Here is a 20354-nt window from a genome sequence, read left to right on the forward strand (position 1 = left end):
CTACCTATTGGAGGATTCATGGAACTCTCACCCCATCCGATCTTAGATGAGAGGAAGGGGTCTTGAGATTCGCCTGGAAGAACGCGTTGGCTTCTTTGGTTGAGACTGGCAATCTTGCTGGGGTATCATCTGTATCCCCAAGGCCCCTAAATGAGGAAAAATAGATTTTGGTTGAACAGAAGACCCAAAGCCATTGACTCAAGGTGGCCGTGTGACAGAAACTGTTTAGCTTCATGGAGCCCATGGTCTTTTCCTCTGGTTAATCCGGTCACTCACATGGTGTTCACCCAGGAGCTGGGCCTGGAATGGCCTGGAGCAGGGGTAAGGGACTTCCTATGATTCAGGCTAGGAATAATCTTCTGTTTAAGATTAAAAAGCTGATTTGAAAGCTGATTAAGATCAGGAACTAGGGACTAAGAAACTGGGGGAAAGGAAATTTAAGGAAAGGGGAACTTAAAATCCCTATAGGAAAGAAAACTTACAAGTTTTTCAGTGTGTGTGTGGGGGTACTCCCTTGGCCCACATCACTGGGACCAGGAGCCAGGGGTTAATGCACCAGAGGCTGGAAGCTCGTGGCAGGTAAGGCTCTGCATCTCCCCCAGATGTGTGGTCTCACTGTCGCCTGCTCGGGCCTAAGACAATGAAGGGAAGTTAAACGTAAGGCCCAGGAATCCAGGTAGCTCATTTTGGAAGGCTCTGCATAAAATGGTCAAATGGAAGGTGTAGTGCTGGGAATGCGTAAGCACCAGAGCACGACCAGTTATGGATCAGAACTGAGTGTGTCAGTCCTAAACCCAGCGGTTGGAGCCACCAGGCCTTTCTGAGGCTGTAGCTCCCCAAGAAACCCATGCACCAAGCTACACAATGGGCATGACCTACTTTACTGGAAGGCAAGCTTTCACAATACCAGAGAAAACAAAATGCAACAGAACTGTTTCTTCTATAAAAGACTCAATATACTTGACACTCGTTTTAAAGAACTCCTTTTCGGTACGGTCATTTCATTTAAACACTCTAGTGATACAGATTTACACGATAAATTGTAACCGAAAATGTCATCCTCTAAAGAACCCCAAAACAGTATAGCAGTGCAGCACAAACTCATGGAACTTCTACAGTAATTTTCAATATCCCCAAATTACAGACTAGCTGACATTTACATAGAGAGGCTATGCTATGTGCTATAAGTACTTTACACATATTAATGTCATAACTACCCGCTGAGGAAAGCAGAATAGTACAGCGATCCTACTTTACAAATGACGAAGTTGCGGCACAGAGATGAAGCACTTTGCCCAAGGTTACCTAGGCTGTCAGGCTCTCAGGTCTGTGCTCTGAGAATGGATTCATGTGGGGCCTTTGGCTAGTGATCCTGGCTATTTTTTAAAAATGAATTTAGCTTTAACGGTGTGTTGAAAAGTGCTTTATGTTTGTTTGTACTTCAACCAACTGATCAATAATGAACTATAAGGCTGGTCAGTGCCACAAAAGGGGTAGACTCCAAGGAAGGAAAGGTCACTTCCACCTTGGGAGATGGGTGGTCAAGGAAGGCTGCACAGCAGCGGCGGGAGGCAGGTCCCGAAGGGTAAAAAAGCTGTGTCTTCCGTTTAGTAGGTTACCTAATACAACACCAATATGAACACAGCTGACAAATCATATTAGGAAATAAACCCTGCACAAGATGCACGCCACACGTGACAACAGTCCTTCATTTCAATATCCAGTTGATTCTAGTTTCTGACTTCAGGCTTGGCTGTCATATCTACATACCGATCACGGAAGCCCAAATTTTGTATTTTATTGTCTTTTCCTATGAGAAACATTTTTTACTGTCATGTCTCAGTGTGCAAAAATACAATAAGTCATCTTTGTAAAAAAGTACAGAGCATTCTGGCTTTGGATCCAGGCAAAGGTATGGTGAACAAAAATGTCCCAACAGAGGACAGTGAACACTTAGGGGGAATGATTCTGGGAAGTAGTGATCCTCTTCTCATTATGCAATGAAGCCAAATGAATCAACTGGGATGATGGTACACTTAAACTATCAAAACCAAGTAAGACACAATATGACTCAAGATTTATAGGCAGAGCAGCAATAATCTAGAGAAAATATATTTATTCTGCTGAACATGGAATCATGCCATATTTGTATGTTAACACTGATAAGACTTAGAATTATTATAGCATAAAAGATATTGTTTTTCTGAGAAAGTAGACAGGAAGGTGCGGTGTATAGGAAAGTGGCTCAGATTCAAGACTCAAGTGTTTTATTTGAAAAACTTTTCTACACTAGATTCTAGGTTTCTTTTATGGTTTCAAAATTGGGTCTACAATCTACAATGAATGTAGCATAAAGACCTTACAAAAATCGATTATACCAGCAGTTTGGTGACATATTGGTAGAGCTGTTCTGTAAATGCTTCAGAGGAAAACTTTTCCTTCACCCTGGCTCTGCCAGCCAGTCCCATTGTGGTTTTTAAGGAAGGTTCATGGATGAACTTTTCTATTGCTTCTGAGAAGTGCATGGGGTCAGGCTCACAAAGAAACCCTGTGACGCTGTGGACAATGGACTCCAAGGGCCCGCCTGAATTAACAGCAATGACTGGGCACTGCATATACATGGCCTCCAAGGGGACAATGCCAAAGTGCTCATTGCTTGGTGTGTAAATCACACATGTGCAGCCGTGGAGGAGTGAGATTTTCTGTTTGTCTGAGAAAGACCGCAGGAAAGTCACAGACTGTTGAAGGTCAGACTGCTGAACCATTTTCTTTAATTCCTGATAGTGTTCCACATTCTCCAGGACTCTCTCATCATAACCACCTGCCATGATCATATGAACCTTGTCCCAATCTTGGGATGTCAACCTTCCACGCAGCTTTACTAGGGTTTCCAGTGCCAAAGTCAGATTTTTCTTCCTTTCGTATCTGTTGATGGAGAGGAACAGGAATTTCTTTCCTTTGGGGACTAAGTCGTCAAGCTTTTCAGGGACAGCTGAGTCAAAGCTGGTGACATTCAGAGATGGGTAGAGGACATCAGGGTCGATGTGAGACAGGGACCTGAATGTTTTCTTAAAAATGGCAGCTGTGAACCGGCTGTTAACCAAGATGCAGTCTGCCATGCCTGTGGTGTATTCCTCTAACCAGTCAATTGGGGCCCTGTACAGGCGTTTAAGAAAAGAATCTCTCCTGGTGAGAAGCAGATCTGGGAAGTGACAATAAAACAGAATCTTCTTACGCCGTCTGGCCAGCTTGAATACGGGGATACACGCAGAAACCTAGCCAAAGCAAAAATCAACAACAGATAAAGTGACTGGCCAACTAAGCTTCAACTAAATCAAAAGCACAGACATCCACCCTGCCTGCTAGTCTGTGGGCTCCTCATGGGCAATGATTCCGCTTTGTGTTCCCCTAGACTCCCACCCAGTACAATGCTTGGTGAACTGAAGGCTGGTAGACGTTTTCTGGATGTGTGCTAAATATTTACAGCTGCAACTCCAAGTCCAGTGGTTTCCTCTAGAACAGCACTGTCTAATGGAAATAAAAATCTAGTAACCACATTAAAAATGTTTTAAGGGTTAACTTAAATATATTTCATTGATCTAAAATATTACCATTTCAAAATACACTCAATACTAAAACGGTTAATGAGATACTTTACTTTTTCTACACTAAATTTTTAAAATCAGGTATATACTTTATACTCACAGCACATCTCAGTTCAGACCAGACACATTTCAAGTGCTCAGTAACCACATGTGGCTAGTGGCTGCCACACTAGACAGAGCTCTAGGATCTTTCTCCTCCTGAGTAACTCAATGAATGAACCATAGTAGTTTAGAGTGCAGGCTCTGGAATCAAGATTGCCAGAGTTTGAATCTCAGCTCTACTAGCTAGCTGTGTGACCAAGATCAAGTAATCTACCTTTCTGGGCCCCCGTTTCCTCTTCTGTAACATGGTGACAATTAAAGAACCAAAAAACCTATATGGTTTGGGACATGTAAGATGCTTGACAATTCAACACATAGTATGTGCTCAATAAATGTTAACCATAATCATTACTGAACATGAACTACATGCTGGCATTACTAGACTTTCCCGTTGGGTAATCTTTACAAACCACTTAATCTCCAGCTCACTTAACACCTGACGGAGGTGAGCTTTATGGATATTGAGGTATTTATCCAAAGTTATTTAGTTAGAAAGTAGCAGGTAAACAGAACTTGAATCCAGGTATCCTATGTCTGAGCTCAGTTTTTTCTCTACCTGCTGCAGTCTCAGCTGCCTCATGCTTATTGACTAGTTAGACATGCAGAATGTCTGGTAAATTTTCACATTCTTAAAAGAAATAGCTTCCACACAAGCAAGGATGATCAAAAGTAACTCAGGAGTAATAATTAAAGAAACAAAAATACAAATGTGATAGCATTCCCCCAAATCAGTTTGGCAAAGATTAAAATGGTTGATAACATCCAATGTGCCCAAGAGAATGGAGCAACAGGCTCTGTCATACATGTGGGAGAGTTAAGTGACACAAGCTCTTTGGAAGGCAAATTCAGCAACAGCTATTGACGTTGAAAAGGAACAATTCTTTCACCTACTAATTTTACACTCGAAGGACATGCTTGCAGAAGTACAAAAAAAACGGTACAAGGTGTTCATTACAACACTCATCTATTCACAAAAACTGGTCACACTGTTAGTGTCCTTTAACAGAAGAATGTATAAATTATGGTACAGTGAGAAAAAGGTGGATTTTCAACCACCACAAAGAATGAAGTGCATCTCTAATATTGATATATAAGGATATCTCAAATAGAAATTTTTGGTGGAAAAACACAAGTTGTCTAATAGGTGTGTAATAATCCTAATTATTACAAATAAGATTTATTTATGAACAGACACACATGCTGGTGTAGCCATCGGCAATTTCTGCGAAGACACAGGAGACTGTTAACAGTGGCTATCTTTAGGGAGTGGAACTGGCACGGAACTCTTACAAAATCATTTGACTTTTTAGTTCTAGTAAATGTTACTTTTCAAAATAGTATTTTTTTCCGGGTGGGGGTGGGGGGGAAGACATAAGGAGTCTAGAACAGCTAGAGCCCAGATCCAGGTCGGCATTCTTTAGCAAGAGAAAGAATCTGGACTTTTCTACAAAGACTAATGGGGAGCCATGTTAAATGTTTTAATAGGGACATATATTTAGCTTGGTATTTTAACACATGACACTGCTGAGAAGGGTGGCTGGCTGCAAAGGCTACATACAGTGGGATGCACGTGGCCTAGAAGTAGGGTCGACAGAAATAATGCAAAGAGGGAAGACATAGGAGTTACTCATAAGTAAACGGTGACTGAAGGCTGACTTCTCTAATGATTGTGTTTCTTAGAGCGACCCCAAAGCCCATCTGCTTCAGAATCACCCAACGAGCCAGTATGAAAATGCAGATTTTGGGGCCCCACCTCAGGTTTCCTGGATGGAACTTCTGAGGGTGGGGCCCTGTAATGTGCAATTTTAATGTGTCCACACCAAAGTTCGAGAACCGCAGTCACTCCCAGCTCTGATGTCTCCAGATCAGTTCCAATCTTTCTGAACCGCAGACCGGGAAGGGTCATCGTAAGTCACGCAGTGTGCCCTCCACAGTAAGAAAAGGAGGCGGGGCGAGGGCCCGGCGAACTGGCCTCACCTGGTCGCACACGACCACGTCGAACTCTTCGTCGCCGAGGAAGAGCACGTAAAGCGCCAGGAAGATCATGCGCACGTAGGCACAGACAGCGGCGCCGCGGCCACCCCAACCCAGGCTGCGCGGCAGCCAGTCTCCCGCGCAGCGCACCGGCACGTCGCGGCTTTCAGCGAAGCAGTGGCTCGGGTCGTAGTGTGCGGTCCAGATCTTCACGCTGCATCCGCGCGCCTGCAGAGCCAGCGCCGCGTCCAGCACCAGCCGCTCGGCGCCGCCCACGCCCAGGTCTGGGTGCAGGAACAGCACCGACGGGTTGGGACCCACCTCCCCGTCCTGAGCCCGCTTCTCCGCCATGGCCCGCAAGTCGCGCCGGCGCCCCGCGCCCGGAGGGACTGGCACACACGCTCCTCCCTCCGACTCCCAGAGGTCCACTGCGGGGCTGACGACGCGGGGCTGACGACGCCCCGCCGCGCGTGCGTCAGTTAGGCCACATCAGCGCTAATGTGTGGGCGCCTGGTAACTGCCGGAGGAAATTTCTCGTCTGACTGTGGCTATGTACTCACCTTGGTAGGGATGGACGTTATGAAGGAAGCTATAATCCAAAGTAAGGAGACGGAAGGTCTGTACTTCTCACGTAGCAGCTGAGCAAGTCGCCTGTAGCAAAATTTGTACAGGCATATAGTGGGGCAACCCAGGCGTCCTTGGAGTCAGCGAGGACCCTGCCAGCAGGTCTGGGGGCGGGGCCTGAACCAGTTTCTCCAGCTGCCGGGCATTTGAGGGCTCCACCGCTTTCCGACAGTGTGTTTCAGCCTTCTGCCACCCTCCAGATTCCAGCATGGTATGGCGACCCTAGCTGTCCCTCCTTAGTCCCCGCCTCTCCCAGGCGCCCCGACTTCTCTACCTTATGCCTTGCCCTCCTTCCGTGGCTCCCTTGCTTTCCCCACTCTCCCGTGCAGGTGCTGGTCTCGGCTGTCAGGACCTGGGGTCGGGGGGCCGGCGGGCAGCGCTCACTTCCTCTCCTTGTCTCCCCCAACAGCCTGGTCCGACCCCCAGTGGCACTAACGTGGGCTCCTCAGGACGGTCTCCTAGTAAAGCAGTGGCCGCCCGGGCGGCGGGTTCCACGGTCCGCCAGAGGTAAGGATCCCTGGGAAGGGATAAGGGTAAGGCTGTGGGTCGGAGAAGTGGGGCCCAAGAATCCCCTCGCCCTGAAGAGGAGACCCCGGAATATTAAGATTCACGAGGGCACAATGATGTGGCGGTAGGAGTAATGGCCTTTCGGTCTTAGGTGTCCCGAGAGGGAGGTAACATTTTTTTTGCATTGCACAGTTTCGGGCTGCCACTTAAAAAAGGAAAGTTAAATTGGAATAGGGTCAGAGACAACTTTGAGAAAACGGATGTCATTGAATTGGTGTCTCTGGACTCACGTTTCTACCTGGAAGTCCCATACACACTCAGTTTAACATTACTCAGTCTTGGATCAGCCCTGCCCCCCCCCCCGCCCCCCCAGTTACATTTCCGTAATTCCATATGGCGCTGATACACACTCCTTCAGCCAAAACCAGAACTTCAGCGTCACCTTTGATTTTGCTTATGCTCTGTCTCTATCCAGTCATTTGTCAGACTTTAAATTATACCTGAAAATCTTCTCATCATTTCTGTCTCCATCTATTTCTCTAGTTTAGCCGTTAAGTTCTCTCACCTAGACTTTTGCATTTTCTACCTAACTCTTGTATTCACCAGGTCGTTTCCACTCTGATCCATCCTGTGCTCTGATTCTTATACTCTTCTGCTTAGTGCCTCTGTTAGTTTCTTTTTGCTGAACTTTTTTAAAAAGAGTGATACAAAGATGCTTGGTGATTTCTTTCCCCCAGCATAAAAGCCTCTCTTATCCCTCGCTCCTGTGATCTAGCAAAAATGAGCTTATTACTGTTTTCTGAACTCACTAGACACCCCACCCCCCACATAAATTTCTATTTATTCTCCCAAGACTAAGCTCAGAGGTTTATTTCCTCTGAAGGCCTTTCCTGACTCTGAAAGCAGCAGGAGCTACTAGTCTTTTGCTGCCAAAGCATTTCATTCATATCATGGCAATAGCATTTATTTCTGTATTTATTTCCTTCATTAGACTTGGATAGAAACTGCCTAAGTCGCTACTGTGAAGCCCGGCACAGTAAATGATGAATGAATGAAGGAATCAAGCTACCCTGTTGTCTGGGCATTTTTGGAGGAACTAGTGGGGTTTTATCTAGAGAGAGTAAGTAAGACCTTGACGGAGGATACATGAAAACTGTTCCTAAGGACTTGAAGAGTGATGAACTTTTTCTTGTTAGCTACAGTGGATAAATTTAAAACTGATAATTTGAACTTACACGAGGCAGATTTCAGCTTGGAGGAAAGCAATTGTGAGAAATGATAAGATTATCCTGAACGGTTAAGTGTCCTTGTCATTAAGATGTTCAAGGGAAGGCTGGGATGAACCAGCTGGAAAGTGTGTCAAGCTGTGGTTTAGGTTATATGGGTTTGGATTGCTGTCCCATTTCCACCCTGGGTATCAGAGATTCTTTGTGCTGGAATGGAAAACATGTTCTGTAGGTACGGTTCCTTGGGGAATGGGCCTAGTTAATAAAATTGGTAAAACTGTGGCAGGGCATTTTGGCCATCTGAAAATTTTTAAAGGAAAAAAAAGAAATCACATATTTATCAAATATAAATAAGACAACAAAATAACATATTTACTTAAGAAAAATGAAATAACTGCTGTATGAGTGAAATGGGGAAATTTAAACATTTGAGGACACAAGCAGTTGTGGGTGTTGATATCATCTTTTAGGGTTCAGTATGGCTGGGGCTGGTGTAACTAGACAAATCATTTTTGTATGTACTGAGCGATTCTGTAGTGTTCCCTTCTAGAATTTTGGCACTCTTTAAGTGTTACTGAGTCAGTGTAATGTAATAGGTATTGGCTGTCTAAGAATACATCCCTGCTTTGTAAGTCTGTATGAAAAAATTGAAGCTAATAGTTTAAAAAGTTGAAGATAATGCTTGGACTATGTAGTCTGCATTTTGCACTCTCTCTTCACGTTCAATGAAGTAATAAAGGTAATACCCTGGAGAAGAAATGGTATGGGATTTAAGGTCAGGTCGAGGTTGGAGTCTGTGCTCTTTTTAATATAGTATAAAAGGAAATTGCTATGAGGATGAAAAGGAGCAATAATGCATTCTCAACTGTAAAGCTGTACAATGCTCCACCGTGTTCAAGCAGGATTAATGGCAATTAGGGATAGTAAGATGATGGACTAGCCAGGGATATTAAGATAGTCATCAGATAGTTACTGAGGGAACATGCCAGGCACTCTCCAGCTCTGAGGATAGATCTGTAAACAAGATAGGCAGGGTTTGGCCTCATGAACCTTAATATTCCAGTGTGGGAGACTGTAAGCAAGTAAAAAAATAATGTAGGCAAGTAAGGCTGGGTGGGGGATATAGAGTGGTGGGGTTAGGGTGTCGGAGGATAGCTGTTTTGGATAGGGTGTTCAGAGTGGGTGACATTTAAGTGGAGACCTGAAAGAAGCAAGGGAGCAAATCACGCAGTGGTCTGGGGAGGAGTAGGCTTCCTAGACAAAAAGTGGTTAAGTGTAAAGACTGAGGTGGGAATGAGCTTGGCTTCTTTGAGGAACAGCCAGAAGGCCAGCATGTTAGAACAAAGCATGTGAAAGGACAGTTATAAAAACCATCGTGTTAGGTATAGGAAGAGGGAAGCAGTTACACAGTGGCCAGAAAAAAAGGGTAAAATAGACCCCAAATAGAAATTTAAGAGATTAAAATGGGCTCTGTTAACCTCTGCCTACTTCCCAGTTGGGGGGAGGGGAGACATTTTGAGAACATTTTGATGTTTCTAGGAACCCTGACTTTAAAATCCTCTTCTGTGTTCCATGTACCAGCAAGTATAAGAAATCTTATGAGGCCAGACTGATTCCTTCAGAGCTCCTGTAATTCCAGGAGACTTTGAAGACATGACTTGGAGTTTGGAGGTTGTGGAAATAGTGGAAAGTGCATGGGTCCTAGTCTTAGCTCAGCCCATGATGTACCATGTCCACACTGGGTTTACCATCTAGTTCAAGTTCCCTTTAGTAAACAAAGAGGAAAATTTCAGGTACCTACCCCACAAATTAAATGATGTGTATCTCTGTATGTGAAAGCTCTTCTAAGAATTATAGAATTACTCTGTAAACCCCTGTACAGTGTGTTTGTTATTTCCAATCAGTTTTTCCATAGAAACAGTTACACAAATGGAGTTGTAAGTTCCCATGCCACCACGCAACGTGTAATTCATGTGTCTGAAATATAATCTTTGTAACATAGTAGGCCCAAGTCATCGCTTGACACTGATTGCTTTCAAAGTTCTAGCATGTACACAGCTCATTTGTTGGAACCCAAACTGGAGCCAGGACTGCACTCTTCCATTCCATGCAGCAAGGCAAGCTCCCTGAATTCTAACCAGTGCTTCTTGCATTAGAGTGTGGGGTAAAGGCCATGGCAGGGTGATGTGAGGTGGGGATTAGGACCAGAGTTGGGAGGGCAGTGAGCAGAGATGGGGAGGATAAGGTTTTCACTTCTGGTTTCTCGCTGTGTGCCCTTCTTTTTCCAAAAATTCAGAATCAGTAGCCCACAGATAATTGGAATGGGATTTTAAGGGATGGTGTACTGGGATTTGGTTGATGGTTAGGGGGAGTGATGGGACAGGGCTTTCCCTCTCGCCTCTTCCTTTCCCCTTACCTAGGATTTCTGAGTTGGTGATAAGTGGGCTGAAGATGTCTTCTGACTCCTCTCACACTTACTACTTACTCTCGTGGTGTAGCACTGTAGCACTGAGGTGAGAGGGGACGCGGGACTGGAGTCGTGCTGCACAGGAGAATAGTTGCTGAGAGGGCGTCCCCAGGAGCTGAGGAGAGGAGGGCAAGGCTTCCCTGGGCCTGTTCCTGGTCAGTGGCGTCCGTGCTGTTAGGCAGCTGCTTTGCCAGCATCACACAGCTCATGGCACAAGCCTTTGATCCCCTCGTGAGGGGTACATTTAGGTTGGGGGTTTTCTGCACTTTTTCACATCCTACCTTTCTGTCCAAGATCTATGGTCAGTCTATCAAGATAGTAAAAACAGAGTACAAAATTTTTTTGGTAAAATGTGTTTTCCATTTTGGGACCTGGATTACAATTGAAGCTTAATGTTTTTTGTCTCTTTTATAGCCAATACAGTAATTTAAAAACATTTTAAAGTAGTCCTTTAAATATCAGATTATAGTTGACCCTTGAACGGTGTAGGGGTTGCCCCCTCCACCCCTGTTGAAAATTCACATGTAACTTTGACTCTCCAAAAATGTAAGTACTAATAGCCGACTGTTGACTGGAAGCCTTACAGATAACATAAACAGTTGATTAACACATATTTTGTATGTTATATGTATTATATAATGTATTCTTACAATAGAGTAACCTAGAGAAAAAATGTTATTAAGAAAATTATAAAGAAAATACATTTATGGTATTTATTGGGGGGAAAAAACCATATCAACGGACCCACACAGTTTAAACCCATGTTGTTTAAGGGTCAACTATCTAGATTCAGGGCATTTTAAAGCAGGGGTTTATTACTTGACTTCACAGAAATCCAGGTGAAGAGAAATTGAATTGTCCAAATGAGGTGGCCCGTATGTGTGGTCTAGTGGATGGGCTCCGGAGTCAGAACTGGGTCCACAGCCCAGCTCGGGCACCTGCTAGCGGTGTGGTCTTAGGCACTTTGCTTAACCTTTTCTGAGCCTCGTTTTCCTCACGTATCAAATGGAAATGGTAACTACTGTCCAGGGTTATTGTGTGCATTAGCGTGTGACAGGTACTCAGTTCATAGTGGTTATCATGAGTGGTGGGGTAAAAGCAAGAATTTGGGGTGTACTAACAGAAAAGTTTTTTTCATGTTTTGGTTCTTTAACAATGTGTTGGTAGCATATGTTATGATGCCATTATAAGGGTTTCCAAGAAAAGGCCGTTTGTAACATGTTTTTCTCTTACAGGAAAAACGCCAGCTGCGGAACAAGGAGTGCAGGCCGTACGACCTCAGCCGGCACTGGGGGGATGTGGCGATTCTACACAGAAGATTCGCCGGGCCTCAAAGTGTAAGTCTCAGGAGCAGACCTTGTGTTTGTCCAGCACCACAGAGCCGGTTGGCAGCACCGTCTCTGCCGCCAGTGGTGCTTGCGTTGATGAAACTGACAATACACAGTAGCCTCATTTGTGCCAGGTGGGCTGGCTTTGGTTTGTCTGTATATCAACCAATTAATTTCGGGCCTGGAATGACATCTCTTTATGGATTGAGTGAAAGCAAGGGAAGATCTTCATCTAGCTATGCCAAAATAAGTTATGGGAACAGAGAGAACTGGTGAGAAAACTGCTTAATTAGATGAAATTGCTCTTCATTTGGTGTTCTTGTCCCATGCTGAGAAATAGGAGTAACCATTTGAATAGGAGTTTTGATTTTTCAAAGCTCTCCTGGAGGCATAAGCTGATGGTGTTACAGCCTAACGGAAGTTTCTGCATTAGGCTGTGTTACCAAAAGTTTTTTGGCTTCTTTGCCTTTCCTGGGTGGTGAGTAGACCCCGGAGGGTGAAAATACCACTTTCCAAGTTCTTAGGCCTCAGAGCGCTCATTCGGTGATAGGAAATGGGCATCTGGGGGACCCCTGTCCCCAGGCCTTGCTCACCTCACTTTCCGGGGTTGCTGGCACTGTGTAGCAGACCTCATCCCACAGGTTTCTGATCCAATAGGCTACAGGATGCCACTGCTTCCTGCTGCTTCCGGACTAACCCCAGTGGATGAGGGACTGGAATAATGACAGCAACTTGCATGGCACCACAGGCTCAAGGTCAGGTTTAGGGAGGGAGAGTTGCGTGTCACATCAGCTAGCAAGAACCGGAACCACATATTCTGACTCTTCAATCCCGTGCTCTTTCCACATTGCCTGGCTGGTAGAAAAGAGACCAAATGAGGTTTATTTGGATTAGTTTGATTACCTTGACCAATAGCTTGGCTTGGATCACAAATTTAGTTTACGAAGACTTCCCCAGAATTCTTGAAGACTTGTGTGGTAAGATGAGATGCATTTAGGAAGTAATTCTTGGGGTTGGGGATATGTAAGTTGGTAGCATTCAGACAACCTTTTGGTCTTTGTTAGAGGGAATTTTTCTGAGTTTCCGAGAGAAATTTTGAAGCCCCTTGCCCCTTAGAGTATCCATGGGATTCATTTTAAACCCTTCTCAAGAAGGTGGTAAGAGCTGTTCTCTCCTGTGGGGGAGTCTGACGTGTGCTCTCTCCGGGTTTTCTGCTGTTGTGCAGCCACGCTTGCTTGTTGCTACCGCTTGAGTTTTCCCAGGAATCGATAGAAGCTGTTCCTTCAGGGGTCATCAACACAGTCTCATCACACCAGGGAGAGAGGTTTTTGGTGATAGGACACAGTTGGGAATTTGTATCCATAAAACCACATCTTGGAGCAGTCAAGGAACATCTAAGAGCTTGTTTGCTCTTTGTAGGAGTTTCGAATTTTTTTCAGGTTGATAGTAGCATTTCCTGAGAGCTGCTGATAAGCCTGCATTGTGTGTGTATTAATTTATTTAATACCTCAGTAACTCTATGAGAGAGGTACTATGATCATTCCTACTTTACACACGAGGAGACGGGCTTCGAGAAGGTAAGTAATGGAACCACAGCCACAGCTCATAAGTGATGAAGGTGGTTTCCAGACTCTGGCACTTGAACGCTGACAGATGCACTCGCAGCTTTATGCTCTATGGCTGATGTTCCTCTAACGTTGCTTTAAGCGTTATGATCAAGGGGGTATGATCAAGTGCAAGCAGCGTGACGAAGATCTCTTCCCATGTACGTTTAAATTTGTTTGTGCCTGTACTTGTAGAGATTTTGGAAGAACAAAATAGTGCAGCGTGGACATTGATCTCTGTATTGTTTGTTGTCCACTCGTGGACTCTGTTAGCCCGCTGCACCCTGGGTTACTCCGCTGCCGTAATTGTAAAGATTTCTGGGGTCTTTTCCACTGTTCCCTCCCTAGTTGTAGCTGAGAGGTGAAGTGGCATCTTGAATTCTCCAAAACCAGTATTGTCAGGAAGAGTCAGAAAGGCGGGGCCTTTAACATTTCGCTAAAGTCAACGTTTGCAGGTTGTGTGAAGTTAAGGAGTTCTCCCCTTAAGATACCTATGTACTAATTCTCAACTTGAAAAGCATTTGATTCAGGGAAGGGCTGATGAGTAAAACTGTATTTCCTTTGTGCAATAAATTCATAAGTATAAATCAAACTTAAAACCACATGTTGCCTAGAATGTTTGGTCCCTGAAGATGGGAATCTTAAAGCAGTAAAAGGAGCAATATGTGTGGAATCAGAAAACTCGAGTTCACATCTCTCCTTTCATTCTGATTGTGTGTTCTTAGGCAAGTGATAGTCTCTGGCTTCGGTTTTCCATATTTATAAAATGAGATTAATATTTGTTTCGCCTGTATCATGAATTTGTTGATCAAATGGGATCATATATTTGAAAACACTTCAACTTACAATGTGATTCTCATCTTTGTATGCCTAGTATATTGTTTTTAGACAATATAGGTTTTCTTTAATAAATCTTAATTTAAAATAAAAGTTTGATAATTGGATCATTTGCACTGAAAGAATTTTGGGAAGTTTTACCTATTCTTATGGAAAATGTCAAATACATGAAATTAGAGAGACTATATATTTGCATATATTTTAGTATGTTTTACTAAAAGATCAGGATTTCTCCTGTCAAAATAACCACAATGCTGTCACCACACCCTCAAAATAGCCACAATAATAATTTTGAGGATATTTTTAAATAATGTAAATAACATCCTTGGGTGTCAGAGGTGCTCTCCCCCCCCTGCCCCTCCCCCAGGCAATCTGTACTATTGTAAAGGTAACACTGTATTCTTACTAAAAGTAAGCACACCTTCTCTTCTTATTTTCAGTGGCCCTGTTCCAGTGTTGGTTATGAGTCTTCTGTTCATTGCTTCTGTATTCATGTTGCACATTTGGGGCAAGTACACTCGTTCATAGATTTGGCTACATCCATCTATCTGTCTATCATCTGAAGAAGAAGGAAGAAAAAAACCCAACATATCTTGGACCAAAAGCATAGTGGTTTTCTGTTCATGAGAAAGACATTTTCTGTAAGCTTAACTGTTTTCCAGGGAACTTAATGAGAATTGGTTTTAAGGAATCACTGTTTTTCTATGGCTAATAAACTTTTTAATTCATTTATACCAAGTCTGATTGTTGATGCCTGACTGCCAGGGCCCTTAGTCTCTCTGCCTTTTGATGACAAGTAAATATGTAGATAATATGTCTAAACATGTCTTGTGGAGATTGTTTTCTTTCTTGGATTGACAGTTCCTTATATGATCATGTAATCATTCAAATCTGAAGTACTATGATTGGCATTGGCTTATTTTCTTCTAGGTATTTCTGTTCTGACGATTGTCATTTTGGGTGATCTGAGGTTGTCAAGAAGTGTGCCTGTGATTCTTCCAGCAGGCAAATCCGTTCAAAGGCACTTGGTACCCAGGGGAATAGTCGTAGAAGTAATGAATCAGAAATCTTAGATGTGTTTTTTGTCTCTAAAACCATAGATAATATTTTTGCCTCTTTTCTCTCCCAGTTCTTAATTCTGTGAATGTAGACCAGAGGTTTCTACCTACTTATCACTTGTTGCTAAACCTATTTTGAAAGAATTCATTTGATAAATTGGATTTATCAAATAAAATTTTGTTCTCATTTTGAAAATTAACGACCTTTCTAATCAGAGTGAGATATCAGCATTTCTAAACTGAGTTGATATAATTCCAACAAAAAATAGAAATTTTTGAAGTTTCACTAAGCTTCTGCGGCCATTCTGGACATAAGTATTCAGTTTCTGGTAGACCCTAGGAAATACCAAGAATAGCTTAAAGGTGCATGCTCCAGGAGTCTAGGACTCTACCGTGTTTCCCAAGACCAGGTCTTATGTTAATTTTTGCTCCAAAAGATGCATTAGGACTTATGTTGAGGGGATGTCATCCTGAAAAATCATGTTAGGGCTTATTTTCCAGTTAGGTCTTATTTTCGGGGAAACACAGTAAGCCATAATTTATAAGGAGTAAAAGGTCCATGAAATGCTCTAGTTGACCAGCAGAATCACAACGTGATAAAGAGATAAATTAGTTAAAAACCAGATAATTTAAAAAAGACCTTTCTTGTAAAAGGAGCTTTAAGAAAAATTCCTAGAACAGTTAAGCAGTTTCATTAGTGTTTTTTTTTTAAGTCTGGGCTGTAAAGTAAATTTAGATCTAAAGTACCAAATTTAAATGATGAAAATATATATCTTTAAAAAAGGTTTCCTAGGGCAATATATGAGTGAGTGTGCTTTTGTAAATCCTAACGAATGGCAAATTATTGGGGGAAAAAAAGAAAAACTGGTTCCCTTGAATACTGAGAATTGTTTATTGCATGAAATAGGTATCTTCATTTTGAAATTCTGGGGAAAGGTCTCAATTTCATTTGGAAGAAATTAAAGATGATAATATCTATAATGGATATTTTTTTCTGATGTTCAGATTGGTAGTTACTAATAACAGCTAAAAGTTACGCTTTTAAATTGGAAAAGAAAACTTCCTCTGTCTGGAGTGGTCTGTATTTCTCTGGGGGAGCTGCTGAGGCCACTTGGGGGAGCTGTTAGGTTGCCAGGGGTACATTACTGCACAGGGCTGCCTGTTAGCCCTATCTGCCTAGCAGTGATCTCGTGGACTGACAACAGAAAGTCACTGAATTTCCCGAGCTAGTGATTTATAAGAAAATGTTAGTTTTCGGTGGCAGAGCAAGGAGATGCTTCATTTAGCAGAAGGAAAATTGGGGTTGGGCATAAAATCTACTTTTGGTTCTGATGGCACAATGTTAATACAATCTTAAGTGTTTAAGCTGTTCCTTTTTTGTTTTTCAGTTTTTAAAAACTGGTAAAATGCACATAAAACCTACCATCTTAACCATTTTTAAGTGTGCAGGTCAGTGGTATTAAGTACATTCACATTGTTGTGCCACCATCACCACCATCCATCTCCAGAACTCTTTTTCATCTTGCAAAACTGAAACCCCACTAAATAATAACTCCCCTCCCCCTCCCCGGTGTCTTCAGCCCCTGGCGCAATCATTCTACTTTCTGTCTATGAATGTGACTCTGTAAGTACGTCATATGAGTGGAATCATACAGTATTTTGTCCTTTTGTGACTGATTTATTCCACTTAAACTGCAGCTTGGGCTGAGTCATTGGGGAACAGCCACGTTAGGGAAAGCGTGAGTCTCTGAGATCAGTCAGGGATGGAAAGACTAGGATCTTTGGGCACAGCGGTGCCCCAAACACATTTCAGTAAAACAGTAACTGAGGGCTCTGTTCCTGGGAGAGGCAAACATGCCATAGCTTCTTTTCACACCTGTCCTAGTCTAGACTCCAGTTGTTTTTTTCCAGGTACTAATGTCCTCATAGGAAGAATTGAAAAAGCCATTCTGAAATCATGCAGTGTCGGCATCTAGTTAAATGGATGAAAACGTATAGAGAGCTGGCTTCACTGAACAGGAAACACAGTATGTGGAGTTCCTGTGTGCGTGGTGCCATGCTCTTGATTCCCTTATAGCTGCCCTCCCGGACTTTCAGAGTGGCATCGTCCCTCCCCTCGGGTGCTGCGGGAGTCAGGACAGGCCCCAACAGGTTTGTTTGGCTTTTCTGGTGCACTAGGACTTCCAAACTCACTGCTCTTCCTACCCATTTTCCAGGCTTCAAAGTGCGCATGACGGGTTCAACTACTGGCCCTGCAATTTACCAGTTGTGAGAACATGGGAGACTCACTTCCTTTCTCTGGGTCTCATTTTTCTTATGTGTAAATGACTATGGGTATAATTCCCACCAAATAGGAGGATTAAACGGGAAAAAAGGATCCAACAGTGCTTTGTTATTAGCTAACAGTTAAGTGCTTAGTCTCAATAACTTTACAGATTTATGTTTCTTATTTAATCAATCTAATGAGGAATTTACTATTTGTCCCATTTTGCACAAGAGGAAAGTGAAGCTGAAACCACTTAGCTTGTAAGTGAAGGAGCTGGGATTTAACTCCAGATGTCTGACTTACCCACTAGAGTCACACAGATGGATTATTAAGAATTTGGGATGAGAGTGAGGGAGGGTGTTACAGCATTAGAGCTTCCACAATAGAGATTTTTTTTTTTTCAGTTTCATATGATAATCTGAAATACAGAGTCCAGAGAGGGATTAAGAAGTACAGACTGGTAGCCACAAAATAGTCACGGGGATGCAAAGCAAAGCATACGGAACTGAACAACACTGCAACAATCATGGGCGGGGCCAGGTGGGCCACATTATAGCTTTTAAATACAACACAATTCCAAGAAAGTGCCACTCAAATCATTTGGTGTTCTTCACACATAGCTTTAGTGTGAGCTTTTCGGTTCTGCAGAAGGAATTGGGTTTCTTTATTTCAGTCCTTCTGAGCTTGGTTCATTGTGTGGGACTCCTGTGGTTGTGGAGAAAGCGTAATGTTTATTCGCTCAACATTTACTGCTCACTGTGGACCATGCCCTTCTATTGGGTTTTACAGATGACCTGGCATGGTCTCAAAGCTTAAAAGGGTTGGGCATTTGGACACTAGGCTCCTAGTCCCACCCGGGGCTACAAGTTCTAAATAGTTACGTGGTTATGGAGAAACCAGAGAGGAAACCCTCTCAACACCCCCTCAACTATTAGTGAAATCAATAGTTGGGACCATAGTTTAAGAGGTAGTAAGTATGCTCATGGTATGTGGGGTGCCAAGGATTGCAAAACACACTATACCCAGGAAATCCATACTGGATGATCACTTGTCCAACAGACGAAAGCCGGGGAGCCCTGGGATGCCCTAGCTGGAGGGGCTGAGGGTTCGTTGTGTCCCCCCATTGTACAGCAGAGGAGATGGGGGCCCAGAGAGGAGCAGGGACTTGCTCAAGATTGTTTTCTTGGCAGAGGAGAGAGGCCAGAACTAGGCTTTCTGCTTCCATGCCAGGGCTCCTTTCCAGAGCTGCACTTTGAGCTCTATTTTGGGCCTGTGCATAAGCCAGGCCACCTTTCTTTAGAGGCTAGGTTCTGGAACTAGATAAACCCAGTGGTGGGCTTTGCTTAGTGGGCAGGGTTAATCAAAGGGGGAGGACTAAAGGCAGCAAGGTTAGCTGGTAAAAATAAAATGAGTTCTATTAGGAAATCTAGGAGAAGGTCAACAGGTTTGTGAGACCATGGAGAGACCAAATAGGGAACAGCGGCCCACAGAACTGCTCTGTTTTGCATTCCTGTGACCACAAATGTTCCGTGAGCCAAGAACACAGTGAGATTGACCAAGTAGGGGTAAGGTAAGGCTAACCGGTTGAAATACTATTCCTGGTCGCTCTGGCAACTAAGTCTCTTTCTCATGCTAAAGACATTAAAACAAGGTAAAATATGCAAATTAACTAGGAATCAAAGGTGTAGTCACACATAGTTTCAATCGCTCCATTTTGGGGAAAGAGCTACAAGTTTGTACTCAGAAAGCAAATGAAGACATGCGGGGAAGAACTCGAATGACACATAAAAGGGTTACCGGTCCTGCAAACACGTTTCTTCCCATTGTAGGCAATGTCCTTGTTGTCTCACCTGTCCTACTCAGTACTATAGTTACTCAGTACTATAGTTGCTGGTAAGAAAACCAACTCATTCTCCTAGGACCCTATCTAATTTGGTTTGGGTTGTAGAATTTAAATCAGCAGTTCTCAGGCTTTAGCAAGCATCAGAATTACCTGGAGGGACCCTGCTTCTGCTACCTAGCTGATTTGGCCAGCACCAGACTGGAGTCCTGGCTCTAAAACAGCAGTCACAACGTAGGGCCATGTTTGCTCACATGCACAAGGGCTAATTTTGTCCCCCTGCTCTTCTTTGAAGCTTTGACTTTGGTACTGTTTGTTTTGCAGTCTCTGCACGGTGTCGGGAAATTCACCCCGCTCCTGTGAGTTTGCATTTTGTGTATTCATACGCTGGCGGTATGCATGGTCAGCTAACTGGAGCTGGGCGGCCTGGAAAGGCTGCAGAGCCCTGGTTCTCCCTTCAGTTCTCTCACTGACTCAGCAGTGCCTCTTTTTCTGGATGACTGAACACAACAAACTCTTGTCAGACTTTCTTTTGTAGCAGGCTTACTGCCCTGAGACCTTCAGCTGGCTCTAGGAGGCCGTAAGAAATGAAAGGTGCAAGTACCCGAGGCCTGACAATGAAGTTCACGAACTTGTTGCAACAATGTCGCTAACCTTCTTTGATATCAGAGGGATCATTCATTATGAATTTGTACCAACTGGACAAACAGTTAACCAAGTTTACTATTTGGAAGTGCTGAAAAGGCTGCATGAAAAAGTTAGACGATCTGAACTTTTCGCCAACGATTCATGGCTCTTGCATCACAAGAGTACACCAGCTCACAGGGCAGTGTCTGTGAGGGAGTCTTTAGCCAGTAAACAAATAACTATTGGAACACCCTCCCTACTCACCTGATCTGGCCCCCAATGACTTCTT

The 20354-nt window shown here is 43.5% G+C and overlaps 2 protein-coding genes across 3 annotated transcripts; one reads left to right on the forward strand and one right to left on the reverse strand.

Annotated features, from left to right (window-relative positions):
* Positions 1 to 2099: 2099 nt before the first annotated feature.
* On the reverse strand, positions 2100 to 6032 carry ALG2 (ALG2 alpha-1,3/1,6-mannosyltransferase). Of its 2 annotated transcripts, none has more exons than XM_019729219.2 (2): positions 5685 to 6032; positions 2100 to 3275 (listed from the first exon to the last, which is right to left on the reverse strand). In XM_019729219.2, exons 1-2 carry the CDS (start codon positions 6030 to 6032, stop codon positions 2373 to 2375), a joined length of 1251 nt encoding a protein of 416 aa, XP_019584778.2. In that variant the 3' UTR covers positions 2100 to 2372. The 2 variants fall into 2 exon arrangements, with proteins under 2 accessions (XP_019584778.2, XP_019584779.2); XM_019729220.2 differs by having other exon boundaries at positions 2251 to 3275; positions 5461 to 5688.
* Positions 6033 to 6086: 54 nt separating this feature from the next.
* On the forward strand, positions 6087 to 15006 carry SEC61B (SEC61 translocon subunit beta). The gene is made up of 4 exons (XM_019729221.2): positions 6087 to 6516; positions 6715 to 6812; positions 11741 to 11842; positions 14715 to 15006. Exons 1-4 carry the CDS (start codon positions 6514 to 6516, stop codon positions 14800 to 14802), a joined length of 291 nt encoding a protein of 96 aa, XP_019584780.1. The 5' UTR covers positions 6087 to 6513; the 3' UTR covers positions 14803 to 15006.
* Positions 15007 to 20354: the final 5348 nt, after the last annotated feature.

The sequence above is a fragment of the Rhinolophus sinicus genome, linkage group LG04 (assembly GCF_036562045.2).
Source record: "Rhinolophus sinicus isolate RSC01 linkage group LG04, ASM3656204v1, whole genome shotgun sequence".
NCBI classification, from domain to species: Eukaryota; Metazoa; Chordata; class Mammalia; order Chiroptera; family Rhinolophidae; genus Rhinolophus; species Rhinolophus sinicus.

Excerpts from the sequence above, each read along its gene's own strand:
- SEC61B (XM_019729221.2), top strand. Across the intron at positions 6,813-11,740 it reads GGTTCCACGGTCCGCCAGAG|GAAAAACGCCAGCTGCGGAA; the intron begins GTAAGGATCCCT and ends TTTCTCTTACAG. Across the intron at positions 11,843-14,714 it reads GATTCGCCGGGCCTCAAAGT|TGGCCCTGTTCCAGTGTTGG; the intron begins GTAAGTCTCAGG and ends TCTTATTTTCAG.
- ALG2 (XM_019729219.2), bottom strand. The coding sequence starts at position 6,032 with ATGGCGGAGAAGCGGGCTCAGGACGGGGAGGTGGGTCCCAACCCGTCG. Across the intron at positions 3,276-5,684 it reads ACGTGGTCGTGTGCGACCAG|GTTTCTGCGTGTATCCCCGT; the intron begins GTGAGGCCAGTT and ends TGCTTTGGCTAG.